Raw genomic sequence first — 23705 nt, 5'->3', positions numbered from 1 at the left:
ACTAATCAACGACATCAAAACGGTTTGAAGTACTTTTAATGTTGCTGAATTGTGGTAGATTGAAAGGGGAGCCACAGTTCTACACGCCTGTCAGCACGAACACGTTGTTTTTTTACGGGGCACTGTACATCTCCGCATCCCTTCCACAGTACACCAGCTACCGCCATTAGCCCTGTGCGCCGCTCCCCGACCCCACCCCCGAAGCAAGATGGCAGCCGCCGCGTTTCCCATCATGCCCCGCGGGCCCGGCGGCCCCACCCGTTCCGTGGGTGGTGCCATCAAAATGGCGGCGGCGGCGGGAAATACGAGTTGTGTTGGTGGCTTGCGCTGCTGAGAGCGGAGCTGAGGCGCCATGGATGCTTCAGGCTGCATGAAGTCCCTGCTCCTGGCAGCCACGCAGTATCGGGCTGCCAAGACGGCTCCCAACGCGGCTCTCCTGCAGCGCAGTCTGGAGGTGAGGGCGGCGCTGGTCGGGGGCCGTGGTTGGAGCGGAGCGGGTGGATAATGGTGAGGACGGGAACATGGCGGTGGTTGTTGTACCTCTTAGGTTATGAGGGCCGGTTGTCTCTTCTCGGCGCCTGCCCTCGGCTGTCTCCGCCTCGCTGGTCGGCCGCAGCCCAGGCTCCGGAGCCGCCGGGGCCTTGGCCGGCTTGTGACCGCTGGCAGCCTGCGGGCGCTGGTGCTTTCCGTGTGGAGAAGAGAAAACTCCGTGCCATTGCCAGGGGCTGGGGGAGGCCGTCGGACAGAGGAGACGTGTCGGTTTTTAGCAGTGTTTCTGGGCCGTTGGTGTGTTCTTTTTTATAGCCTTTTGGGATGGTTTTGTTCGTGTCATTATGATCACCTGTGTATCAGCTAAGCATATTAACAGGCCTATGGTTGACCTTCCCCCCCCCTTATTTCTGACTCTCGAGGATCATTAATTTTCACACCTTAAAAACAGAGTTTGAAGGATGTCTTGTATCTGGGGTTTGGTGGTTTGATGGAGCATATAATCAAAAGTGTTTGTTGCTCAGGGGAGGCCTGTCTATTTCCCAGACCTCCAGGCAGAGCCTTGCCCCCAACCTTGCAGTGGGCATGCTTGGTATGGTGAGACTGAGTTGCTTAATCTGCAGGGTACTTTTGTCAAATACAGATATATTTGTTAAATTGCTAAAGCACTAATGTAAGAGTTAGTGTTCAGCCTAGATTTCTTCTTTGTACTTGTTTGAGAGATACATGTATGGGATATGCAAGAACAATGTTGTTGTTATTATTATTATTATTATTAATTACTTGATGTGCAGGTATATAATTTTCAGCATCTTCTTATATAGGCTTCCTTGAACTGCCGTTTTTTCATCTCAAGCACCGAGTGGTCCCAAAGTAGCACTGCCTTTTACTGGTTATCCTTCCAGCAGCACCTTTGGGTTCTTGACCTCATCATCAGAAAGCAGGCTGTTGGGCTCAGCTGAGGGCTGGTTACAGAACGTTCGCAATCTGTTTGGTTGTTCCTTCAAAATAAACAATCCCTGTATTCTGTCTATGATAAAACACATATAGGAAGAATAACCTGGCGTAAATTGTGTTCAGTGTGTGAAGATACACAGGTGTTGCTCTGCTCCAGCTATGAGATTGAAAAGGATGCTGTTACTGTAAATGCTGTAAGCAAGCAAACAAAAGAAGCTCCAATGTGTTATAAATGATCACAGTGAAAACTTGCTATTTTCCAAAAGTAGAGGGAGCACATCCACAACAATGAAAGCCAGGTTTTTTTTTTTTCAGACTTCTTCCCTCTTTCTTCGTTTTTCTGTTAGAGTGCATTTACATTCTCAGCCTGGCAAATAGGGCAGAGTGTATTTAATACAGCTCTGTTCTGGCTTCTGTGTTAAATACTTTGCTGCAGTTGACTAATTAAGGTTGGTTTTCTCCTTTCATTTCCAGGTTATCTCTGGACTGAAGCTTACACGATTGTTTGCTTCAAATCAGATTCTGCCAAGTGAATGTCTCAGTTGCCTAGTAGAACTGCTTGAGGATGCTAATATAAGCCCATCTCTAACCTTGTCTGTGATTACTTTGCTGTCACAGCTAGGTAAGTTTTGCATCTGAACTTTTTATCTTGGGGAAAGGAAAGGCAAGATTGGTGCTGATTCTGTGCCATAGGTGATGAACTTGGAAAAAGTCTAAGGTGTGAAAGATGAAGTGATTTTCATTTTAGTGGAACGCTTGGCTGAGCCCCATGAATGTATGTACAAGCCCAGATAAGATGATATAGCACCATGAGAAGCAGATTTGAAGTCATCACTGAAACAACAACTATCATGCTTGTCAGCATTTGTTTCCACCCTGGGTAGGGTGAGGAATTATTCTCTTGTCCTTGATTATTTTATTTTTTTGAGCTTGAAAACACCCCCTTTTTTTAAATGAAGTGACAAAACCTGCCAAGGGGGATGCAGAGATAGGGAGAAGCCATATTACATCAGCAACTGTCATCACTTTAGTTTACCTCTCTTATTGGAGTGTTTGCTGGGCTGCAGTTTGGGCTCTCTAATGGCCTGGGCCTGTGTGCATCAAGTTTCCCAATTACAAAATCGGTTCTGCTTCCTCTTGCTTGTTTCTGCTTAGATTGGTAGCCAATGCACCAGTTGCTTTTGCTGTTAGATAGGTGATTCGTGTTCTTTTTAATAATTCTTAAATTCTAGCTTTAGACAATGAGACTAGAGAAACTCTTCAAGATACCTACAATCTGACCAGCGTGCTGGCAGGAGTGGTTCATCGAAGTTCTACTAATCTTAGCGACCCAGTCTTATTACAGGTAACAAGAACTAATGCTTAAGAATATTTGGCTGTAATTATGTAGTGTGCATTATACTGTATGCATACAAAAGCTCTTCCAAAGTGCTGTCTGAAATAATGTGTTGAGGTAGAGTTAATCTTAGCTGTGTGTTTTATTTGTTGTATGAGGCTAGTATAGCAGGATTATAATACTGCGTAGAGTTCTTTGTGTTCTCTCTTTAATCCTGCTTGTGTTTCTCACCTGCTTAAATTAAAAGAAAGCCAAAAACCAACAAACAAACCATAAACAACCACCAACCAAAAAAAAGCTACCCTGTATTTTAAATTATTTCAAGAAATCAGTGCTTGAGGGCTTGGAAGGTTACTTTCAGTTGAGGTATTCAGTTATTTCTCCTAATGTTCGTGATAAAAGCATGGACACTGGTCATCTTCGTCGTGTAATTGTGAAGGAATGAAAGAAGCTGTTCAAGGCCAGATTGGATGAGGCCTTCAGCAAACTGATCTAGTTGAAGGTGTCCCTGCCTGTGGCAGGGGGGTTAGAACTGGATGAACTTTAAGGTCCTTTCCAACCCAAGCCAGTCTATGATTCTCTATTAACTTCATATTAATGCATTTATGGGCCAAAAGAATGCCGAAGGGAGGACTTCACTACCACTGCATTTGTTTGCAGTCTTTACAGCAAACCTGTTTTCTGTAAACATACTTTTTGTTAGAGGTTGCAAGGTACTTGTTGGATTTTGGTGGCACTTGTAGATCTTCCAATAGGGAAAAGCCCCTTTCTCACTGACAGAATGGACAACTTGCAAATGAGGTAGTGGGGAGAACTAAATGGACTAAAGGTAACTTCTCTGTCAAAATAAAACCATATTAATCGGTTTGGGCTGTTACTGAGTGGATCAGTGTGGTAGGATGTTACTCTTTGTGCTTGCAGCAGTTTATGTAATTGTTATGTTAACATTAGAGAGTCTGGAAATTAATTTAGTGGTTGTGTCTTGCTATTTGTTCTTTCAGTTTCAGCTTTGTAACTTGTAACATTCTTCAGTGATATGCTATAGGAAAGACATATGTGAATATCTTTTTATTTCCTCAGAGTATTCAGTTGCTGCAGAAGCTAACCTACAATGTTCCTGTCTTTTCTGCTGGTGCCAACATTGATGAATTGATTTCATTTCTAATGCAACATGTGTAAGCATGTACTTGGTTGTCTTTTCTTATGGGTAGTAGCTACGTTTCCAAACTTTCTGAAGGCCAGTAGCATATTGCACTAACCTGGTCTCCAGAGTAAGCTGTGGCATTTTTGTTCTGAATTCTTTGAAAACCATGCTGTTACAGATTGCCAGCTGCAGTGATTGTGGAACTTTGGGTGATTGAATATTAATTTGCCTCGTAACCCATCCCACACCTTTAGGAGCAGGGAGCTGACAAAGAGAAAAGCCAGAAGAAAATTTATGCCTGTCATTAGGAGTAAACTTGTTAGATTAATGCAAATTTTGTGCACATGTACTCATAAAAGGTCCAATGACTATTAAGCACATGCAGTAAATTATCTTTGATAGCACTGATCTCTGGTACTGGGGTTTGGGTTTTTTTTCAGATGTACTCCATTAAAAACTGCTCACGCTGTGGTGGCTGCATTTAGAATTTTGCTTTGCTTGGTAGGATGGTATCTAATTAAAAAAGCAAACCAAAACATCTTCCATACCCGTTGTCCCCCATGCTCCAACTTCTTGTAATTAAATTCTGGATACTTTAATAAAAACATATTTTCTTTTTTTAAACTTCTGGACTTTGAAGTCAGCACACTGAAGACGAGCTAACGATACCGTGTTTGGGACTCCTGGCAAATCTCTGTCGTCACAACTTGTCTATTCAAACGCGGATAAAATCTTTGGTGAGAGTTTTGCTTTTGTGTCGTGATCGTCTGGCTTGCGTGCAAAACACTTGACTCTGGGGAATTACCTTTGTGTTTCTTAGGTACTGTTTTTTTTGTGGCAGTAATAACCCTGGCCTGCTTGTTCTGCAGTGCTGGTGTGATTTTCTCTCATGTTTGAGGAAAAAGCCAGTAGCTCAGGAAACTGGGTGTTCTTTTTCATTCTCCGCATTGCTGTGTTGTTGCACTAGTTTGTGGTATGCATTCAGTGCCTGCAACTGTTCTCTGCAAATGAAAGGGGAATTTAAAATGTGAGCGCTCTTCCTTAGAAGAAATAAATGTTGTTAACATAGACTGTAGTTGGATTTTTTGTTTTCCATAAGCTGGGTTGGTAATTTGGGCCAAGAAAGGGATTTGCCTTTTAAAAGACATTAAAACACCACTGATCATGATAAGCAGAGATAATGAGCAGTGTTCTCTGAGCAGAAAAGGGACAGGGCTCAATTTGCAGTGGTGGTTTTCTATTAGAGATTTCAGTACAACTACTTAATTTCAGTGAAATTAAATTAAAATAATGATGGTATTTCTTCCTTGGATGGTTGTGTTATTTTGCTTGGGTTTGGTTTTTGTTTGGTTTTTTGTTTGTTTGGTTATTTTCATTATTAAAGTTCAAAAGATAATTTAGTTGTTGACATCAACACCAGTATTGTGCAGTATAACACTAAAATACTTTCCTAGAGAACTGTTATGGTTCTAATATGTTTTTTGTATTCATTATTTGTATGGCTTATTTTTAAGTATGGGCAATATGCAAATTTGGTGTTCTTTGAAGAACAGAATTAGTTTGTAATGCCTGTGTTTCTCCTTCTTGCTTTAGAATAACGTGAAGAATTTTTATCGTACCTTAATAAGCTTCCTTGCCCATAGTAGCTTGACTATGGTTGTGTTTGCACTTTCACTATTATCAAGCCTTACTTTAAATGAAGAAGTAGGAGAAAAAGTAAGTAATGCTTTGAATCTGTTATATTCTCCATTTGTAGATAAAGCTAATGCTCACACTGGCCAAATAAACTTCTAATTCCAGCTAGTTTTACTAAAAACCTAGGCAAAGTAAGTACATACCCATAGATAACTTTCTTCTTCCTTTCAGCTCTTTCATGCTCGAAATATCCATCAGACATTTCAGTTGATATTCAATATTGTTGTAAATGGAGATGGTACTCTAACAAGAAAATACTCTGTTGATCTATTCATGGATCTTCTGAAGAACCCTAAAGTTGCCGATTATCTAAGCAGGTATGGCTTCACTTCCTTAAAGTACAAGATACTTCTCCTAAGCTCTTGTTCAGTCTCTTTGCTCTGTGCTATTTGTATTCTGAACCAAACAGTGGGGAAAAAAGTCCCTAGATGCTTTTTGAATATTGCTAGTTGATAATAGCGGCTGTATATGAAGCTGAAGGATTCTTGTGTTACGTTGATTGACACATGCCTGTGACACATTCATTATTATCCCTTAAGGAATATTTAATAGGGTGTTCAGTAATTCTTTGAACAGTATTGGTGGTCAAACAACTTGGTGAGTAGCAATTTTGCCTGTTACAAGTCTGTATTATCTTGAAGTGGAATAGTATGGTTGAAGCTGTAATAATTCTACCAGAGGGTGTTAAAGCTGTAGAGCTTGACTAGTTTTGCAAATTCAGCTAGCAGATTTTAGTTACTGAATTTCAATTTAAATCTGATAAGTAAAAATATCTGGAAAATCTTGGCTTGTTTTTAAGGAATTTTCTTTCATTCTTGGAATATTTTTAAAGCTATGTGTATTTTAAATAGAAGTTACTCTATCAAAACTATCACTGTAGTTGAAGTGTTTGGGAGTGAGGAGAGGAATAGGGCACTTGCATTCGTCACTTGGTACAAATGTCTGAGTGTAACAGAACTGCCTTTAATTCTTTTTCTTTCCTCCTCTATGCGTGCTGTAGATATGAGCACTTTACCTCATGCCTTGGACAAGTATTAGATCTTCTTCATGGAAGGGATCCCAATTCATCATCTAAGGTATTTATACTTTTCCAATTTAAGGCTAAGAGGGTGCAACTCCTAATCGAGTTCCACTTTTGCTTACATAAGTAAGCTCCTTGTGTACAAGGATTGATAATGAAATATATTGACTTCAGGATTCCTAAATGACCTATAGTGTACACCAGATTGCTATACTGTAGTTATTCACAAGGCTGTCAGGTTGGATTTGTAGTAGTTGTTTTTTTGCCAGATTGTGCCTGCTTTCAGGTAGCAGACCTAAAGGCAAAAGGCAACATGAACACCTTTTGTGCTTTGGCTAGTAGGAAATCTTGGGGTCTACCACAAATGCAGTGTGTACCTTACTTCACCGGCTAAAGCTTGAATTAATACTACTAGGACTGATCAGGGAACAGTGATGCTCACTTCCAGGACTTATTCATACATTCTCTCATATTAGTTGAACAAATTGATGTCACATTTGGTTAAGCAGTTAACTGTTGTATTCAACTTTGACTCACTATCACTTTACATAAATGAAATATTGGCTATCTGTTGCTAAAGACTAAAATATTAAACATTGTGAAAATATTTGGGCTAAATACATCTGTGAAACAGCTCTTAAGCTTTTCCTATGAATGTGTTTCACATTATAGTACATAATAAATGCTAAGGTTTCTATATATGTTATTTTGTTGTTGATTTAGCAAGACATTGACAAGGAGCCTTCCAGGGTGCTTTCCTCTTCATCCCCGAGTATGCACATAGAATCATAGAATAGTCAGGGTTGGAAAGGACCTTAAGATCATCCAGTTCCAACCCCCCTGCCATGGACAGGGACACCTCACACTAAACCATGCCACCCAACGCTCTCTCCAACCTGGCCTTGAACACCGCCAGGGATGGAGCATTCACAACCTCCCTGGGCAACCCATTCCAGTGCCTCACCACCCTAACAGGAAAGAATTTCTTCCTTATATCCAATCTAAACTTCCCCTGTTTAAGTTTAAACCGGTTACCCCTTCTCCTGTCACTACAGTCTCTAATGATTAGTCCCTCCCCAGCATCCCTGTAGGCCCCCTTCAGGTACTGGAAGGCTGCTATGAGGTCTTCACGCAGCCTTCTCTTCTCCAGGCTGAACAGCCCCAACTTTCTGTGCATCTGTTCATGTCTTAGAGTATTTTCCCTTCCATAGTTTTCTTCATTCTGAGCGTATATGCATTTCTACTGCTTCCTGGATACCCAGCAGTCATGCTTTTTAAAAAAGAAGGGAAAGCAATACACTGAATGCTGTCACAAGCCTTCACCAGTCTAATGAACTGTGTTTTGTTGCTGACTTGGCTTTAAGGGAAGGTAACTGTTCTTCAGATAACTTCTGAAGTGCTAAAAGGAGTTGCATAGAATTAGTATATCTTTCTAGACCTGTGCTATGGGAGTTGCAATTTCTGTGTAAGTACTTGATTTAAAAGCATTTGAACTCTCATTCACTTCACACAGATCTTAGAGCTCCTGCTTGCCTTCTGTTCTGTGATAGAACTGCGTCATATCCTGCGGCAGGCAATACTGGAACCATCTGGCTTGCCAGTCTCTGGAAATACCAGATCTGTGACTCGCTCAAAGACTTTTGAACCATCTGTTGCATTGGTGCACTTGTCAAACCAGCCATTGGAAGGCTCTGAAGACTCTTCTGTTCTAGCATTGCAACTATTCAAAGAGATTTTTGAGGTACCAGGACTGATAATTGAGTTTAAAGAGCTTGTTAGCAGCTATATTTGTAACTGATTTTTAAGCAACTCTTAGCATTTTACTTGAAATATAGCATGTAAAAATATATCCCAAATAAGCTTCTTCCTGTTCTAGAATTCCATACTTGGTAAAACAACTTTTCTTGTAAAGACATGCTGTAGTTTAGAAATATGCCAGTGTTGAAAAGTAAGTGGAAGATGCAGTAGTTTGTGAAGTCACGAGGTAGATGCTAGCTAAGCTATCAACCGGTTGCTTACTAAGGCTTGAAGCAGTGTGGAAGTTTCTGCTCTTTCTCGTTGAACTCCCTCCTCAAGTGTATTACTGATCTGCAATCTTAAACCTGAAATAGCAAGAGGCTGGGAAAGCAAGAAGGCAGTGGAGGAGGGGTAGAATAGGCTTGGCTTCCTTGCTTTGTAGTTTCAAAAACTGCCATAAAATGTCTTTATTACAGGATGTTATTAATAGTGGGAACAGTGCCTCAGCCGAGCATTTTGTGGATCTTTTGCTGCCTGTTCTTCTTGATCATCTTCAGATGCCAGAACAGATTGTGGATGAGCTATTAGTGAAGAAGTGTGAAAGAATGGCCAAGGCTATTAATGTCCTGACAAATATCCTTTTTGTCTGCCTATTGGCTGTTAATTTATTCCTGCACCATAATCTGCTCTAAGATATACTAGACAAAATGTCTATCTAGGGTGACTTTAATATCTTTTAATGGCAATAACTGCCCTAATTTTACTTAGGACTGTCATCTTGAAAGACCTTAAGTAGCTTTCTAATTGCTAAGAAATTATTTTGTAATATACTGGTGTGGGATGAAATTTAGATCAGTGAAATAAGGAAAGATAATGTGAAATTGTACAATTTCGCACTCCTCTTGGAGTCCTTAGTGTCCGTAATGTGACGTAGTAAGGAGGACATGATGCATCTAAGATGAGTTCTGTGAAGAAGTCTCTGCTAGTTCACTCCTAGGTAACCTGTTGTTGTTTTGGGGACTGATTGCTGACTGCTTTTTTGCTCATCTTTATGCCACTCATTTTACGCTTGTTTCCCTTAGCTGTTTGTGTCCAAGTGAGTGTTTTTAATTGATAAGTGAAGCTTACTTGGTTTGTCAGTTAAACATGAGTCAAGTGGTTTATGTAGTTGGGTTACAAAAGCACTTTTGGAGGCTCTTGTGCTTTGATACACCAGCTTTTGTGTCCTCTTTTTATTAGGAAATACTGTCTTTTTGTGCCAATACCTAAGCATGAAATTTGTTCTTAACTCAACCTACTGCTCTGTAGAGATGACATACTGAAAATGCATGCCTCGAAGGTGCTGACTGCCGGCCAATGCACGTCTCTAATAGAACACCAGTTTACCTGTAGTGGGATCGATACTGGTTTTGGGACAAAAGTAGGGGACTCTAAAATGTGGTGAGCACATAAATCTATATAAAATCTAAGCTGGTAAGACTCTTCGTGATATTGTTTCAATGGAAAGTATATTGTAGTTAAAAATGCCATTTAAATGCATGTAAATCAGTACTGTTTTAAAATCCAATTTGGTATTTTTGTGGCAATAGAAATTAATGTTGCTGGTCAGTTCAATAGTTAAAACCTAATTTAAACATTCAGATGCTGGTTTTGGCATGAGCTGGGGATCCACTTACGTGGAACAAAACCTTAAGTCTCATGGAGTAGTTCAGGTTTATCCAAGATGAAGCTTACTAGAATTGCTTAATGCACCTAATTTTTCCTTTTGATTTTATGCAATATGGAATCCACGTTCTTTCAGCTCAGTGTCATTAACCCGAATGTCAATATAACCAAAAGTTATATGGCCAAAAATCAGAGAAATATAATTGGACCTATATTTAAACCCTTCTCAGTTTCAACTTGAAAGTGGTTTTTTGGTCTTCACTGTTTCTAACCTTGGCACGCTGGAGAAGCTCAGCAGCAGGTCAAAGGATGTCTCGTGATGATACGTTGTTGCCTTGATAGAAATACTTAATTTCTTTGTGAGGGTATTTATTTATTTAAAAGCTGACTAAATTTATGTATCAGTGCTGATCTGACAAATCTCTCTCTTACCCTCCTTCTTTCCCCTTTGCTTTTCTATTTGTATGTTTAAAAGCAAACTTGCTGCTGATATTATTTTGAAAACACTTGATCTTATGAGCAGACTGAAACAGGATGTACCTGGTATGGAAGTCAGCTTCTACAAAATTTTGCAGGTATTTTGCAGTTTGAAAGTGTCATATGAAATGTATCTGTGAAGGGAAGTGTCACTGCAGTGCAGTAGTTCTAGTTCTGTATGCTTATCTCTGAAGCGGTAAAACTTCAAGGGCAATACAGTCCCCTGGGCACGTTTCTTAAAGTTGTTTTGTTGTTAATTCTTCTAAAATAAGAGCAGTTGGCTTTTTCCTGCAATTATGTATTTCACTAATGCACATTTAGTCATACTTCAGCTGCCTGGTAAGAGCTACCCTTTTAAGACTGCATTAGGACTGCAGTTTAAAGGTAGCAGACTGGGAAAAACCCATCACAACCATGTAATTGTTTGTGCAGTTGGTTATTATTAAATACACACATCTAATTTGTGACTTTGCCTGGTCGAAACAGTTCTGGTAACTATTTGTCAGATGGTATCTTAACAGTTTACTTTGTAGATGGAAAATAATCGAGACAGTCAAACACTTCATGCTAGTTTTTCTTTCAAGAATGGAAATTAAGTAATTTAATGGGTAACAATGGGAGTTTCAGTTCGCAGGAAATCCTTATAAAATGTAAGCTTTGTGGTGGAAATTAAGCACTTGAAAACTTGAGGGGGATTAGTCTCTTTACCTGTTGCTTTGGCTTTAATGGGAAAAGATGTTTCTAAGTACTCTGAAGTGTAAGCTATTTTTAAAATCACTTCTCTTCTGTAACTTCAGGCTCAGAAACTTAGAAGGGCAAACTTTAAGATGGTAGCTTAAGTTTTGAATACAACTTTTCTGTGCTAATGGGCTGTGGGAACTGCAAGCTGTCCTGTTCCTGCTATGTGGATAATTAAAGGAGAAGTGCTGATAGTGCACCTGGGTCTTGAGCAAGCCAGGGAGTGTTTGTGTGTATGGGTGCAAGGTCAGGCTTGGAAGCAGCCTGGGGAGTGATTGTTAATAGAATAGAATTTATAGTGACTGAAGACAGTCACTGTGATTGATGTGGTCTGTTTGGCTTCATAGCTCAGACCTATATCTGTATATTATATATTACCATGCTATACCAAATAAAGACGAACAGAACAAGAACTGAACTGGAACTAGTTGTGGAAGCTCTGTGTGTGTGTATGTGTGTTTAGCCTCATTCTTTACAGATGCCACAATAGGCATTGATACTGTGATGTCTATGTGGTGTTGGGATTTTTTGTTGTTGACTGTTATATCTTGTTTTGACCACAGCAGTTTCTTTTTTAGGATCCACGCTTGATTGCACCTTTGACGTTTGCTTTAACATCAGACCACAGAGAGCAAGTCCAAGTGGGACTTGGAATATTGTTTGAGGCTGCACCTTTACCAGATTTTCCTGCCATAGTGTAAGTTTCTTCTTGTGATAGACTGGTAGGATTTGACATTTTTATGGGTTTAGTGATATTGGTGTTTCTTGGCATGTTACTTGGCTTCATTTGTAGTGAAGAAACTGTAGTGATTTCGGAGGACAGAGGGAAAGAAATAGTTCAAATGTTGACGATGTTCAATTAACATGGATCCTAGAGAGAATACTGGTGTCTGACTCCTGTCCCTCAGAGTTCATTTGCCTGTAGTCAGTGCTTGGGACTATCTACTTGGAGTGTGTCCGACATTCTAAGTGTCAGATTGCTCTCTCTGCTGAACTTTGACAGGCATGTCACTCTTCAGTTCCTAAAGCTTTGTTTATTCTTTGTGTAGTAACTTCCAAGAAAGAACAGAATAGATAAGACACATGCAGATAGCAGTTGAGGTAACATTTAAGGGGTCTAAGTAGGAGAAAAAATATTGAGAAATTCTATTTGGTGGAGTCTGTATTTCTGTAAATGTAATGAAATAGGAAAAACTATCTTAAATTGTATCATGGTCTTTGCAATCTTGAAAACCAATCTGAAACTTCTTCCCTTTTTGTTAGTCCAACGTTTAAAAAAAAAGTAAAATAAAATAGGGATTACTTGAAAGAGCTTCCAGATCAGATTCCTTTTTGGCATTTCAGCTGCTTTTTTTGAGTGAAAGGTTTGTAATATAACTAAGTTATCTTGGAATCGTGACTGTATTACTACTTATATTGGAGAAAAAGAAGGTGACCTAACCAGATCATGGAGATTTGCCTCATTGTGGTTTTTTGGTTGTTTTTAAGAAAGCTTGTAAAGATAGCAGCATTACAGGAACTTAAACTCCCTTCTGCTCAGCCCTAGTGGGATCACATCCGGAGTGGTGTGTCCAGATCTGGGCTCGCCAGTATTAGAGAGATACAGTCATACTGCAATGAGTCTAGTGAAGGGCCATTAAGAGGTTGGAGGGATGAGCATATGTTATTTAAGGTGAGACTGAGAGTGCTGAGATTGGTTTTGAGAAGGCTCGGGGAGTATCTTATCAGTGTGTATAAATGTATGATAGAATGGAACGAAGAAGATGGAGCCAGAGCCTTTTCAGTGGTGTCCATTGACAGGACAGGAGGTAGGCACAAACTGAAATACAAGGAAAATCAACTTTTAAATTTCTTTAGAAGGGCAGGGAGGAGGACACAATAAAACCAAAAAAAATCCCAACAACTTTTACTGTAAGGGGAGTCAGACACTGGAAAAGGTTGTCCAGAGAAGTTATAGATATACTGACATAGTTATAGATATATTGATATAGTCAAAACTACTGGACATAGTCCTGGGCCACCTGCTTAGAGCAGGAGAGCTACCAGACGATCTGTAGAGGTCCCTTTCAATCTCATCCATTCTATTACCACATGGTTTTATGGGTACAGGAAACATTTTTATAAAGGCCAGTAACAAATAGTCTGGCTGGAAGAATGAAGGATCTGTACAGTCCAATATGCCTGGAGTCGTACAATGGAATAGCCAAATAACATGTCTATAAATGCAAGTTAAAAATAGGCTTTGTTCACTTACAAAGCAATTGAGACAGCACTTCAGTGAAGTGGCTGGGATGACTTAGTAAGGAATTTATCAGTAGGAAAAGATTTTTGACTGGTGCTTCAAAAATCAGCTCTTTTGATTTCTCTCTGATTTGGCACGTCATGAGTAGCTGCCTCTAAAATACCAACCACAAGTTATGTGCATACACTGAAATATAGTTAATGTAATTACTTCTGTCTAAGCTTTTGTGTTCTCTTCCCCATACAGATTTTAATTGATGGCACTTTTTATATCCAAATGTTTACATTTTTGCTAAAACTTCCAAAATGAAATGTGCTGTACTCAGTATCGTATTGTAAAATAGCATCAGAGACAAGGAAGAACTAAGATTTATTGGTAGCACTCTGCCTTTTCATGATTTGATCTTATTTTTGTGCCTAATAAAAGTTCTTGCCCTTTTCAATCTTCCTACTTGCAAACAGTGGCCTAGTTAAGTTGAATAATGATATGTGAAATAACCTGTTTCTCAGGCTAATAGAGACAGGTGGTCTCTTCTGCTCAAGAAGAGCTAAACACAGTGCCCTTTCTGGCAGGGTACTGCATTTGTTTCCAAAGGTTACCCATGACAGGCTTTATTTTTTCTCTGCTTTCCGTAGAAACAGTTTGGGCACGTGTCTAATACCACATCTTAATGTGTGATAATGCAAATGTGACTGTTGTGTAATCTGTTTTCAATGAAAGAGAAGGTAGGTTATGAAATGGTTCTTATCTTCAGTCCTTACAATATTTGTAGCAGCTTGTTTCAGTAATGGTCTTCTTTGTGTTTATACAGGCTTGGTGAAAGCATTGCAGCAAATAATGCTTACAGAAAACAAAAAGCAGAGCATGCATCAAAAAGAATCCAGCTGCTTTCACCCATGACCAACGTTACTTCGGTGAGGTGTTCCTCATCCTGTATTTCAAATGATGAATCCACAACGTCAAATATTCAGGAATTAATACAAAAACTTCATTCTGGACTAGAGGTTAGTAGAATTAATATACCCCTTTTTAAATACTTGACACTCTTTACTGGGGGAACAGGGCAGAAATCTAAGTGTTAGGCTGTCGCGCAAGTATCAGTTGAGTCCAGTTTAGATTCCTGCTTGTTTGGAATGTGCTCCTTTTACTGAGCTCCTGAGCAGAATTCAGTGATGATTCTTTGTGCTACATCAGAAGTAGTTAGGGGCTCCTTATTCAGATCTCTTTCTCCAATAGGCTTACCCATGCGCTTCTTAGCTGTCAGATGTGGAGGCAGGTGTCAGATACGGTTGCAGCTGCCAAGGCTTGCTGCAACGCATACAGGGAGCCTCTTCCCACTTCCTAACAAGCAGCCTGTGATGAAAGAGATGATATGCTGCTTTAGAAGAGTATGGTGCACCTCTTGTATGCCTGAGCATGCATACGAATGTTTTCCTTCTTTCCTGTAGCTGACTCTTTAATTTTTCCAGTTACATTTTTTGTGGCCTTCTTGGAAAGGCACTATTATTATTTCAGAGGAAAGCTTTTGCTTCCCTCTGCAGCAATATGCATGGTGAATGAGGCACCCAAACACGCACCACATAGAGTGTGCCGCTTTGCAGACCGTACTGTCAAATACTGAATGTGTTTCCTCTTTCTCTTTTCTGTTCAAAGCAAGTTAACAGCTTTGTAGCTACTTTAGACTGAGTGATGGATTGTTGCTTCTCTTTTCTTTTGGCTTAAAAGAACAGTATGCCGATTGGGAAAACGAACAGCAGAAAGTGCCTGTTAATGGTTTGATATCTGTATTAGTGGCATTGCCTTCAGCCTGTTAGTGAAAAAGGTTAAGTGGGTCTTGGTTGGCTTACTTCGTACTCTGCCACTGAATGCTCTCATTGATCATCCTTTTCAGGACAGCACATGACAGCCTGTAGGTACATTGCTGTGTATATATTAATGTCAGTTAAAGCAGCTGTGGGTGCCTGGCAGCACTAGTGCAGCAGCTTCCAGGTGTGACAGATTGTAAAGCTGCTTCAGTTTCTTTTAGAGGAGAAAGTTGTTGCTGAGTTGTTGGGTGAATCTTTTCTTAAACCTTCTAATTATTACAACTTTCCTTTAAAAATCAATATACACATTCACTTGAAATATGCACTGCTTCATCTCTGTGCATTCTGTGTGTTGTGTGAAGCTCAAATGTGTGAAAGAATGTAATTGAGAAGGTTTTTAATACTATTACTGTACAGAATGAGGGGAGTGAAGGGAACTTACAGAAGCTTTTCTTAGGGTAGTAATAACTAAAAGGACATAGAAATCACAAGTTTCAAAGCAGACAAAGACACTACTTTTTTTTTTCCTACTTAAGGGCAGGAAAATGAGCTGAGAACTGGAGCTGCACAGGGACTATTGTTAATGTGCAAGAATCATACATTCTGGGTCAAGGTAGTGCAAAGATAGTAACTTTTCGGTAGGTGTTCATTGTAAGAACTGCTAGGATAGCTTGCATTTGGTTATGTGTAAGCATGGGCAGCTGCTCAAAACTGGTGTTATAGTAGCACTGCCTAAGAAAAAATGTCCTGAAATCACCAAGTTGCAGTTTCACTTGACTTTGGGATTACATTTTGATAAACACTTAGGATTTCTGTCATGTATGGTTAATTTCCTCTAGTGACTGGGTAAATTTAATTCTGTTCTGTTCTCAGAATGACTTTCCTCAGCCTTTTCTGTTAATCTGTTTGTATTTCCACAGATGAAGGAGTCATTCACCGATATGAGGATATCTGACATAATGGATGTCTATGAGCAGAAGCTGTCAGCATTAGCAGTGAGTACAGCCTAATGTGTATGGGTACACTGCTGTCTGTTCATTCAGAAAATGTTAATGGAAAAACGTCCTTTCTATGTACAGGCTAAAGAAACTAGGCTGCAAGACCTTTTGGAAGCTAAGGCAGTAGCTCAGGCTCAGACTGAGAGGCTGATGACTCAGTACCGATGTCAAAGAGTCCAGGCTGAGTCCGAGGTAAGTAGCATGCAGCTTCCTTCTGGGACTCTGAGGTGGGACTGGGTAATAATTGTCTGGGTAGCTCTAGTCGTGATTGCGTGGGTGGAAACTCTACAATGCTTAGTGTAGCTATGCTTGGAAGTTAAGGCAGTCTTCATTTTTAGTATGAACATCCTGTTTTCCTCTGGATTTTTCTTTGGAACAGTTTTCTTTAATGTCCATTTCCTTATAGGAAGGCAACAAAACTAACCTATTGTCCTGATTATTATTCATTACGCATTAGTGTTAAACTAATAGTAGTAATCTTGAAAATGAGTATAGCCACACACTAGAATTCTATGTAGAATTTGCTGGTATATGAAGAACTGTTTCCTGTTTGTGCTTTTTAATCACTTGTCCAAGATGAACTTTCAACTAAAGCTTGCTTCCATGGAATATGTATTTGAGGTGTGCATTGAAAACTTGGAATAATTTCTATTATTTAAAGGTTATAATAAAGACTGGGCTGCATATTGCTAAATTCATAGCTAAAATGTGTCATCTTTTACTTTCTTCCCTTTCTCCTCACACTGTCTATAAAGGAAGCCAAAGGAAATCAGTGAGCAAATTAGTTTGTCAATAATATTAGCTGAGAGAAATAGTTAATGTAGCTGATGGCATTTTAGTGTTAGATCTATGGTCTCAAATATGCCTAGTACAAAGTGACTTGTGAAACAGAATAGTTTGTAACTGTGGGGCTTTTTTTTATTGGGGGGGTGTCCTTCCACTTGAAGGCGAGAACTCTTGCTGCAATGTTGAAGGATGCAGAGCGAAAAAATGAAGAACTCAATGATTTGCTGCAAGCTCAGCGGACCGAATCTGAAAGAGCCCAGACTGATATAGAACAGCTTTTCCAACACAACAGGAAGTTACAAACAGTTGCAGAAGAATATGAAGTACTGAAAAAATCCTCTGCTGATCATCTTCAGAGGTAAGGCGTGTAAGATCTCTAAGCAAATACTTTGTATTGAAAGGGTGAGGAAGCCCTTTGCTGAGCTAAACACATTAGAAAGGCAAAGTACATGCTACTTGATGTTGTTTGGTGAAACATGATTATTTTTTCTTCTATATGCTTATCAATGAGATTAACTTCATTCATTCAAGAAGTTACTATATGAAATGGAATGAGAACCAAAGTTTAAGGCCCAGTTCAGGAAATAGCGTGACCTTTGTATAAAAGGGAGCATTGTTCTCTAAGAAACAAAATTAACAATGCTTAGTTTCTGTTAGTATTACACCATACTGTTGATGTGTTTCTTTGCTCTTATATGCTGTCTTGATGACATGCTATAAGTAGTCTGGAGAAGAAGCCAATAACAGTATGTCTGCATAAGGTAGAAGCTTGCATCTTTGATCACTTCTGTAGCAAATTTGATTGAACTTGGGTAAAAGTGAGGTAGAGAGGAAGAAGGCACCTTGTGTGCCCCAAAATATTTATAAGCATAATTTCTTCAGGATCTTAAGCTGAAAAAGGACATGTGAGACACACAAAGTATCTAAAGATAAAAACTATTTACGAAAAGGGAGTGTGCTTTGGAAGAATAAAGGCTCAAAAGAGCTTTGGCTTTGCAACTCACATGAGCCTGTCTCGTCACTAGGTGTCAGCAAGGCAAAGAAGCTGGTGAAATTGTGAGCAAGTTTCTTGCTTAGTAATGGGAGCAGCCATTATATTTGACAAGTTTGAGGGTATATTGCTGCCAATAAGGGAGCCATTGAGGGAGGAAAAATATATACAACTTTTTATCATTATGGGGAGTCTTGGATAACTATCTGGTATGGTTGCTGTAGAAGTATCTCCTTCTTCGCTTGAACTGTATGCAGTCGTACTCTGCTAACGTGTATGTGACTAATTAATGTGAAATAAGCCAGTCTCAATTTAGTATCTGACAGTTTTACATTCTCAAGAGCAGGCACAAAATAGCTTTCTGATCTTACAATGTGTTTGTAAAGCAAAAATTAGCATTCTAAACTATCTGCACACTTCAAATAATACTGTTCCTTGAAACCAACTGGATAACTGACATCAGGGGAGAAAGTTTTCCTCTTCGTAGGAAAATGGGAAAACATTTGCTTAGAGCATGAGATGTATATCATAAGCTTGTATTAAAGGCATTCTGTATTTTTACAGTGTGTTCAGTTTTGATATCGCAAGACAACAGTCATAGACTTGACTCAAAAAGTCCTTTTAAAAGACTGCAAATACTCAATTTATAGCAGTTTGTGTTAGTCAAAGTTCTAAAGGCATTGGTATGTTTTGTCTGTTCCTAACAGTTTTCTGCTGGAGGAAATTTGCTTCCTGATCCTTAATAATTAAGGATATGTAAGAGATCCACTGATGCTTGGCTTGTTGGGTTGGGGTATTTTTCTTCCTCCAAGTATGTACATTAAAAAAACAAAACCAAGATCCGAACTGCCACCAAAAAGTCCTCAACTGACACCCCACCCCCCAAAACACCTTGCTTTCAGTTTGAGCAGGATAGTTAGCACGTATTTTTATTTAGCAAACTGTTATATTAAAGTAAAAGCTTTTTGAAAGCACTGAAACTCTTCAACCATAGCCCCCTAATTCATTTGTATGAAACCACTGAATGACAGCATAAAGATTTACACATTATATGCTATTCACTAAATAAACGGAAGCAATGAAGAAACTAAATGAATCACTCAAGCAGCAGAATGATAGGTAAGTCCAATTTGGTCTTTTTAAAGCAAATTAAACAGTAAAACTAAGTAGCATTTCACCTCAATTTCTCAATTGAGCTTTAAGTAATGTCTGAGAAGTGGAGTTAGGGGAAGCAAAAGATAATTCAGGGTTGGTTTTGTATGCGTATGTTAGATGAATATGCATGGTAGTGACTTTGGTTAATTTTGTTTGCTCCTGTATTGGGGTTGGGGAGGAATACCCAATATGCTCATAGGCAGGCTTTGTATTCAGTTGAGAAATAAAATGCTATTCTTGGTTTTCCTTTTGAAGTTCATTTCATCCTTCCAGGCTTTTGCCTTGTCGCTAATCAGAGCAGTCCAAATCACTGCCTTGAGTTCTGATCCAATTGGGAACATTTTCATACTGATACCTAAGTTTGCTACTGAATAAATTTGGACACTTAATTTCAGTGGTGCAATATGCAGCTAGCTCAGTGTAATTGGGAAGATATTCTGGTGACAGCTGCCCCTTTTTAAAGGCAGGCTGGGGGAGCAGTTGTTACAGAGATACTCTTGAACTGTCATGAATAATATGTAGACCATGGAAATTAACTCTGTACCTCTCTTGCTACAGGCTGCAGCTTAGAAACTGGTAGATAGGAAGTGGATGAACAAGTCAGCGAGAGTGACAGCAGATGCCATCTAGGCAAAGCAAGTGGCAGATAGAGTATGCCTTAGAAATTAGGCTAACTAGTAATGGAAAAGGTAGATTAGCTTCACAGGTGACAACTGTAATGCTGATAGATGACAGTACCTGTATATTAAATTATTGTGGAAACTAAGTATCATCCTATCTAATGAAGACTGAAACAGCCGTGTATATGGATTTTGGTGATATATTATGAAATCGTTGTGTTTGCCTAGTGGTGTGTGACAATCTGGAATATGGTATTGGAAAATCTTTATACATAGATGTGCTTGCATGAAGCAGGCTTTATTAATGGTATTGTTGACTCAGGAGCATACTAAGAGGTAAAACCCCAGCATCCTTAATCACCAGTAGCAGTGAATTTTGGCTTTGTTTGAATGACAATTTCAGTTCTGCTGTTGTATTTTGGATGCTTTGTGGCTCTAATCAAAAGCAACAGTTTCTGACATTTAAGCTCCAGACAGTAGCTTTTTCAGTGGTTTCTACTGTGTCTCGCTGATCAGAGAAAGGAAATGACTGTTTTATGGGGGGAGAGGAAATAAAATCTGTCTGTGCTCACACTCTGCAAATTCATAGGTTTGATTCAAAGCTCCTGACAGGAACTGGAAAAGATACAAAAATCCTTCTAGCTTCTTAGGATAGAGAAATGGTGGCAGATCTCCTTTTGATCATTAAAGTTTATTTCTCTGCAACTTTAGGATTGCTGCACAGTTGAGAGAAAGCGAAGATCACAGAAAAGAATTACAGCAACAGCTACAGGAGAGAGATGGCAAAATAGCGAGTAAGTCACTTACCTAAACATCACTGAACCTAGAGAGCTAACTGGATTAACTGGATGTTGTTATGGGCTCTGGTTAAGAAGCTGTATCTTACTAAGTAACTTGTAAATCTTAGTTAGCTAGGGATAGCTAATTTAACAGTTGAATGAAATGAATACACAGCTTTTTCTTCTTTAGAAACGATACATAAACTTGATTTCCTAGACTACATGGAATTCACTGAATGCGTGCACAGCATCATATTTCCCCTCAGGATCTTTTTACAGCATGTCCATTGAAACTGTTTTCTGCAGGGACTGCAAATTTTACAAGAGCTTAATTTAACTCTTCTGCAAATATGACTGGAAGCAGTTACTACAGCTTAGCAGTAGGTGGCACTACTCAGTAATTCAATTATTAACAGCTATGTTGAATCTAAAGAAAACAGGAGAAACAAGCCCCAGAACCTTGTTTCCCAGGCAATGCAGTGTATCTTTTCTAAGTTTGGCATCCCATCTTTTAATGTGTTCATTTTCTTAAGCTTTGCAACAGAAAATAAAAGTTCTGGAAGAAAAACTGAAAGCACAGCAGAAAGAAAAAAAAGATATGGAACAAAGTATAGATATTCTTAGAAAGGAACTAAGTAAAACGGAGCAAGCAAGGAAAGAGCTGAGTATCAAGGTAAGGCATTACTTGCACCTGCATTCTAGATATCTGTTTAACTGGTAGAGTTGGTAAACCTGTATTTTGGTGGTAAAGTAGCTAAAGAAAGAGCAGCCTATATAGCGGATAGGAAGAAATTCTCTCAACTTGAATTTTATACCTTTTGAGTAGCTGAGCTTGAATTTAGGAGAAAAGAAGTCAGGGTCAGGTTCTGATGAGGCTGTATGAGGCATGGTGTGTGACTACAGAATATGTTTGGAAGGAAGGAAAAAAACCCAAAACAAACCTGTAGAACAGTATTAAGAGAAGGTACCGCATTCCTCTTTAGTAGTTTTGACTACTGTAAAATGTGGATTAGCTTACTTATTGTGGATTAGCTACATATGTACATACCAAAATGCAACCAATGTTTTTTGGTCTTTGAAATTTTAATAACTGATTTTTGTCTCTAAGAAAAAGCCTGTCTTTTTTCAAAACAGAGACCCGTTTGGCTATACCAAGATAACAAAATAGTGTTTAAAAAAGGCAAAACTAAATCCCTCAAACTTCAGTGCAGCCTCTATGTCCTTGCCTGTAGGTAAGGCTCCCTGTAAACTCACAAGGCAGAGATTCATTTTCATGCAAACTGATCAACAAATGCTAAGTGTGCAGCCTGGCAAACATATTTGCTGTATTTCCGTTCCCTGGAAGCAAAGCCTAATCTCTGCAAGCAGTATTATCCAGCATATAGCAAATATTTCCCTTGTTCTTGGTAAATATTTGCTGGTGTGGGGCTTGAAATGACATGTGGATGGCTTGACTGTGAACACTTGTGCTGCTGAAACAGGGCAATGGTATGGGAGTTGGTGGTTTCCCATGGTATCATTGTGTGGCAGTCGCTGTAATTATTCATGTGCATCAAATACATAGCTGAGAGATTGCCAAAAGGAGCTTTTAAGTTTAAAACTACTTTTTAATTTACTTGTTTAAATTGACCACTCAGCTCACACTGCATTATGTGTGCTTAGCAGTTGATAATGGAGGATATGATAACGTTTTGTTTGTTTCTGCAGGCATCTTCTCTGGAAGTTCAGAAATCCCAGTTGGAAGGACGCTTGGAAGAAAAAGAAGCACTTGTAAAACTACAGAAGGAAGAATTGAACAAACATTCCAACATGATTGCAATGATTCACAGTCTAAGTGGTGGCAAGTTAAGTGCAGAAACAGTGAACTTCAGTTTATAGGGCTTTGCTTTTTAGACTTCAGTATTTTATACATATGTGCGAGTATATGTACAGATGTTTAAACCTGAGGAGAGCACACTGTCTGACTTGAAAAAAAAGAACCAAACAAAAAATAGCTTTCGTATCAGTTGAGAAGAAAAAGTAATAACTGTGGAAGCTTGGATCTGAAAAAGTGAGCTGTTGTGTAGCAAATAGTCCTTGTGGTGGTCTTCATAGAACTATGATCACCTGTATTGGGAGCTGCATGCACATTTTGCTGGTGACTAGCCTTTCTTAAATATATATAGGGAAATGAAATCAAAATAAGAGTCACTACCAACTTTTTAACCTGTATATTCTTGTATTGGCTGCTTGGCAAGGAGAATGCTTCATAGGTTAAGCACTTCCGTAGCCTTGTTTATTTCAACTCTTCTGAACATCACATTTCAACTCGTCTGAGTATCATTATTTGTGCAGCATTGCTTTCTAATGTTTAAGATAGTAACATAAAAATAAAATGGATTTTTTTCAATTAGAATATGTTATGTTGAAAGCTGTATTTATCAGTGTATTGGTGCAAGTGCTTCATGCAGTAAATATAGAATCATAGAATAGTTAGGGTTGGAAAGGACCTTAAGATCATCCAGTTCCAACCCCCTGCCATGGGCAGGGGACACATCACACTAAACCAAGTCACCCAAGGCTCTTTCCAACCTGGCCTTGAACACTGCCAGGGATGGAGCATTCACAACTTCCCTGGCAACCCGTTCAAGTGCCTCAGCACCCTAACAGGAAAGAACTTCTTCCTTATATCCAATCTAAACTTCCCCTGTTTAAGTTTGAACCTGTTACCCTTTGTCCTGTTACTACAGTCCCTAATGAAAAGTCCCTCCCCAGCATCCCTATAGGCCCCCTTCAGATACTGGAAGGCTGCTATGAGGTCTCCACGCAGCTTTTTTTTTTTCCAGGCTGAACAGCCCCAACTTTCTCAGCCTGTCTTCATACAGGAGGTGCTCCAGGCCCGGGATCATCCTCGTGGCCTCCTCTGGACTTGTTCCAACAGTTCCATGTCCTTTTTATGTTGAGGACACCAGAACTGCACACAGTACTCCAGGTTGATGTCTCACGAGAGCAGAATAGGGGGGCAGGATCACCTCCTTCGACCTGCTGGTCACGCTCCTTTTGATGCAGCCCAGGATACGGTTGGCTTTCT

The 23705-nt window shown here is 39.4% G+C and overlaps 1 protein-coding gene across 1 annotated transcript; it reads left to right on the top strand.

Moving 5' to 3' along the window:
• The first annotated feature begins 244 nt into the window (after window positions 1-244).
• CIP2A (cellular inhibitor of PP2A) lies at window positions 245-22629 on the top strand. The gene is made up of 20 exons (XM_061350601.1): window positions 245-454; window positions 1921-2068; window positions 2679-2791; window positions 3863-3957; window positions 4567-4663; window positions 5520-5642; window positions 5793-5938; window positions 6622-6697; window positions 8156-8383; window positions 8856-9012; window positions 9678-9819; window positions 10520-10619; window positions 11838-11956; window positions 14313-14505; window positions 16227-16301; window positions 16386-16496; window positions 17252-17448; window positions 20568-20650; window positions 21169-21308; window positions 22343-22629. The coding sequence occupies exons 1-20, from the start codon at window positions 353-355 to the stop codon at window positions 22511-22513; spliced, it is 2616 nt and encodes an 871-aa protein (XP_061206585.1). The 5' UTR covers window positions 245-352; the 3' UTR covers window positions 22514-22629.
• Window positions 22630-23705: the final 1076 nt, after the last annotated feature.

This window comes from Neopsephotus bourkii, unplaced genomic scaffold (assembly GCF_033783945.1).
Source record: "Neopsephotus bourkii isolate Nb327-2 ecotype Australia unplaced genomic scaffold, CSIRO-AGI_Nbou_v1 NB_532, whole genome shotgun sequence".
Classification (NCBI taxonomy): domain Eukaryota; kingdom Metazoa; phylum Chordata; class Aves; order Psittaciformes; family Psittacidae; genus Neopsephotus; species Neopsephotus bourkii.
This window is presented reverse-complemented; position numbering and strand designations above follow the sequence as displayed.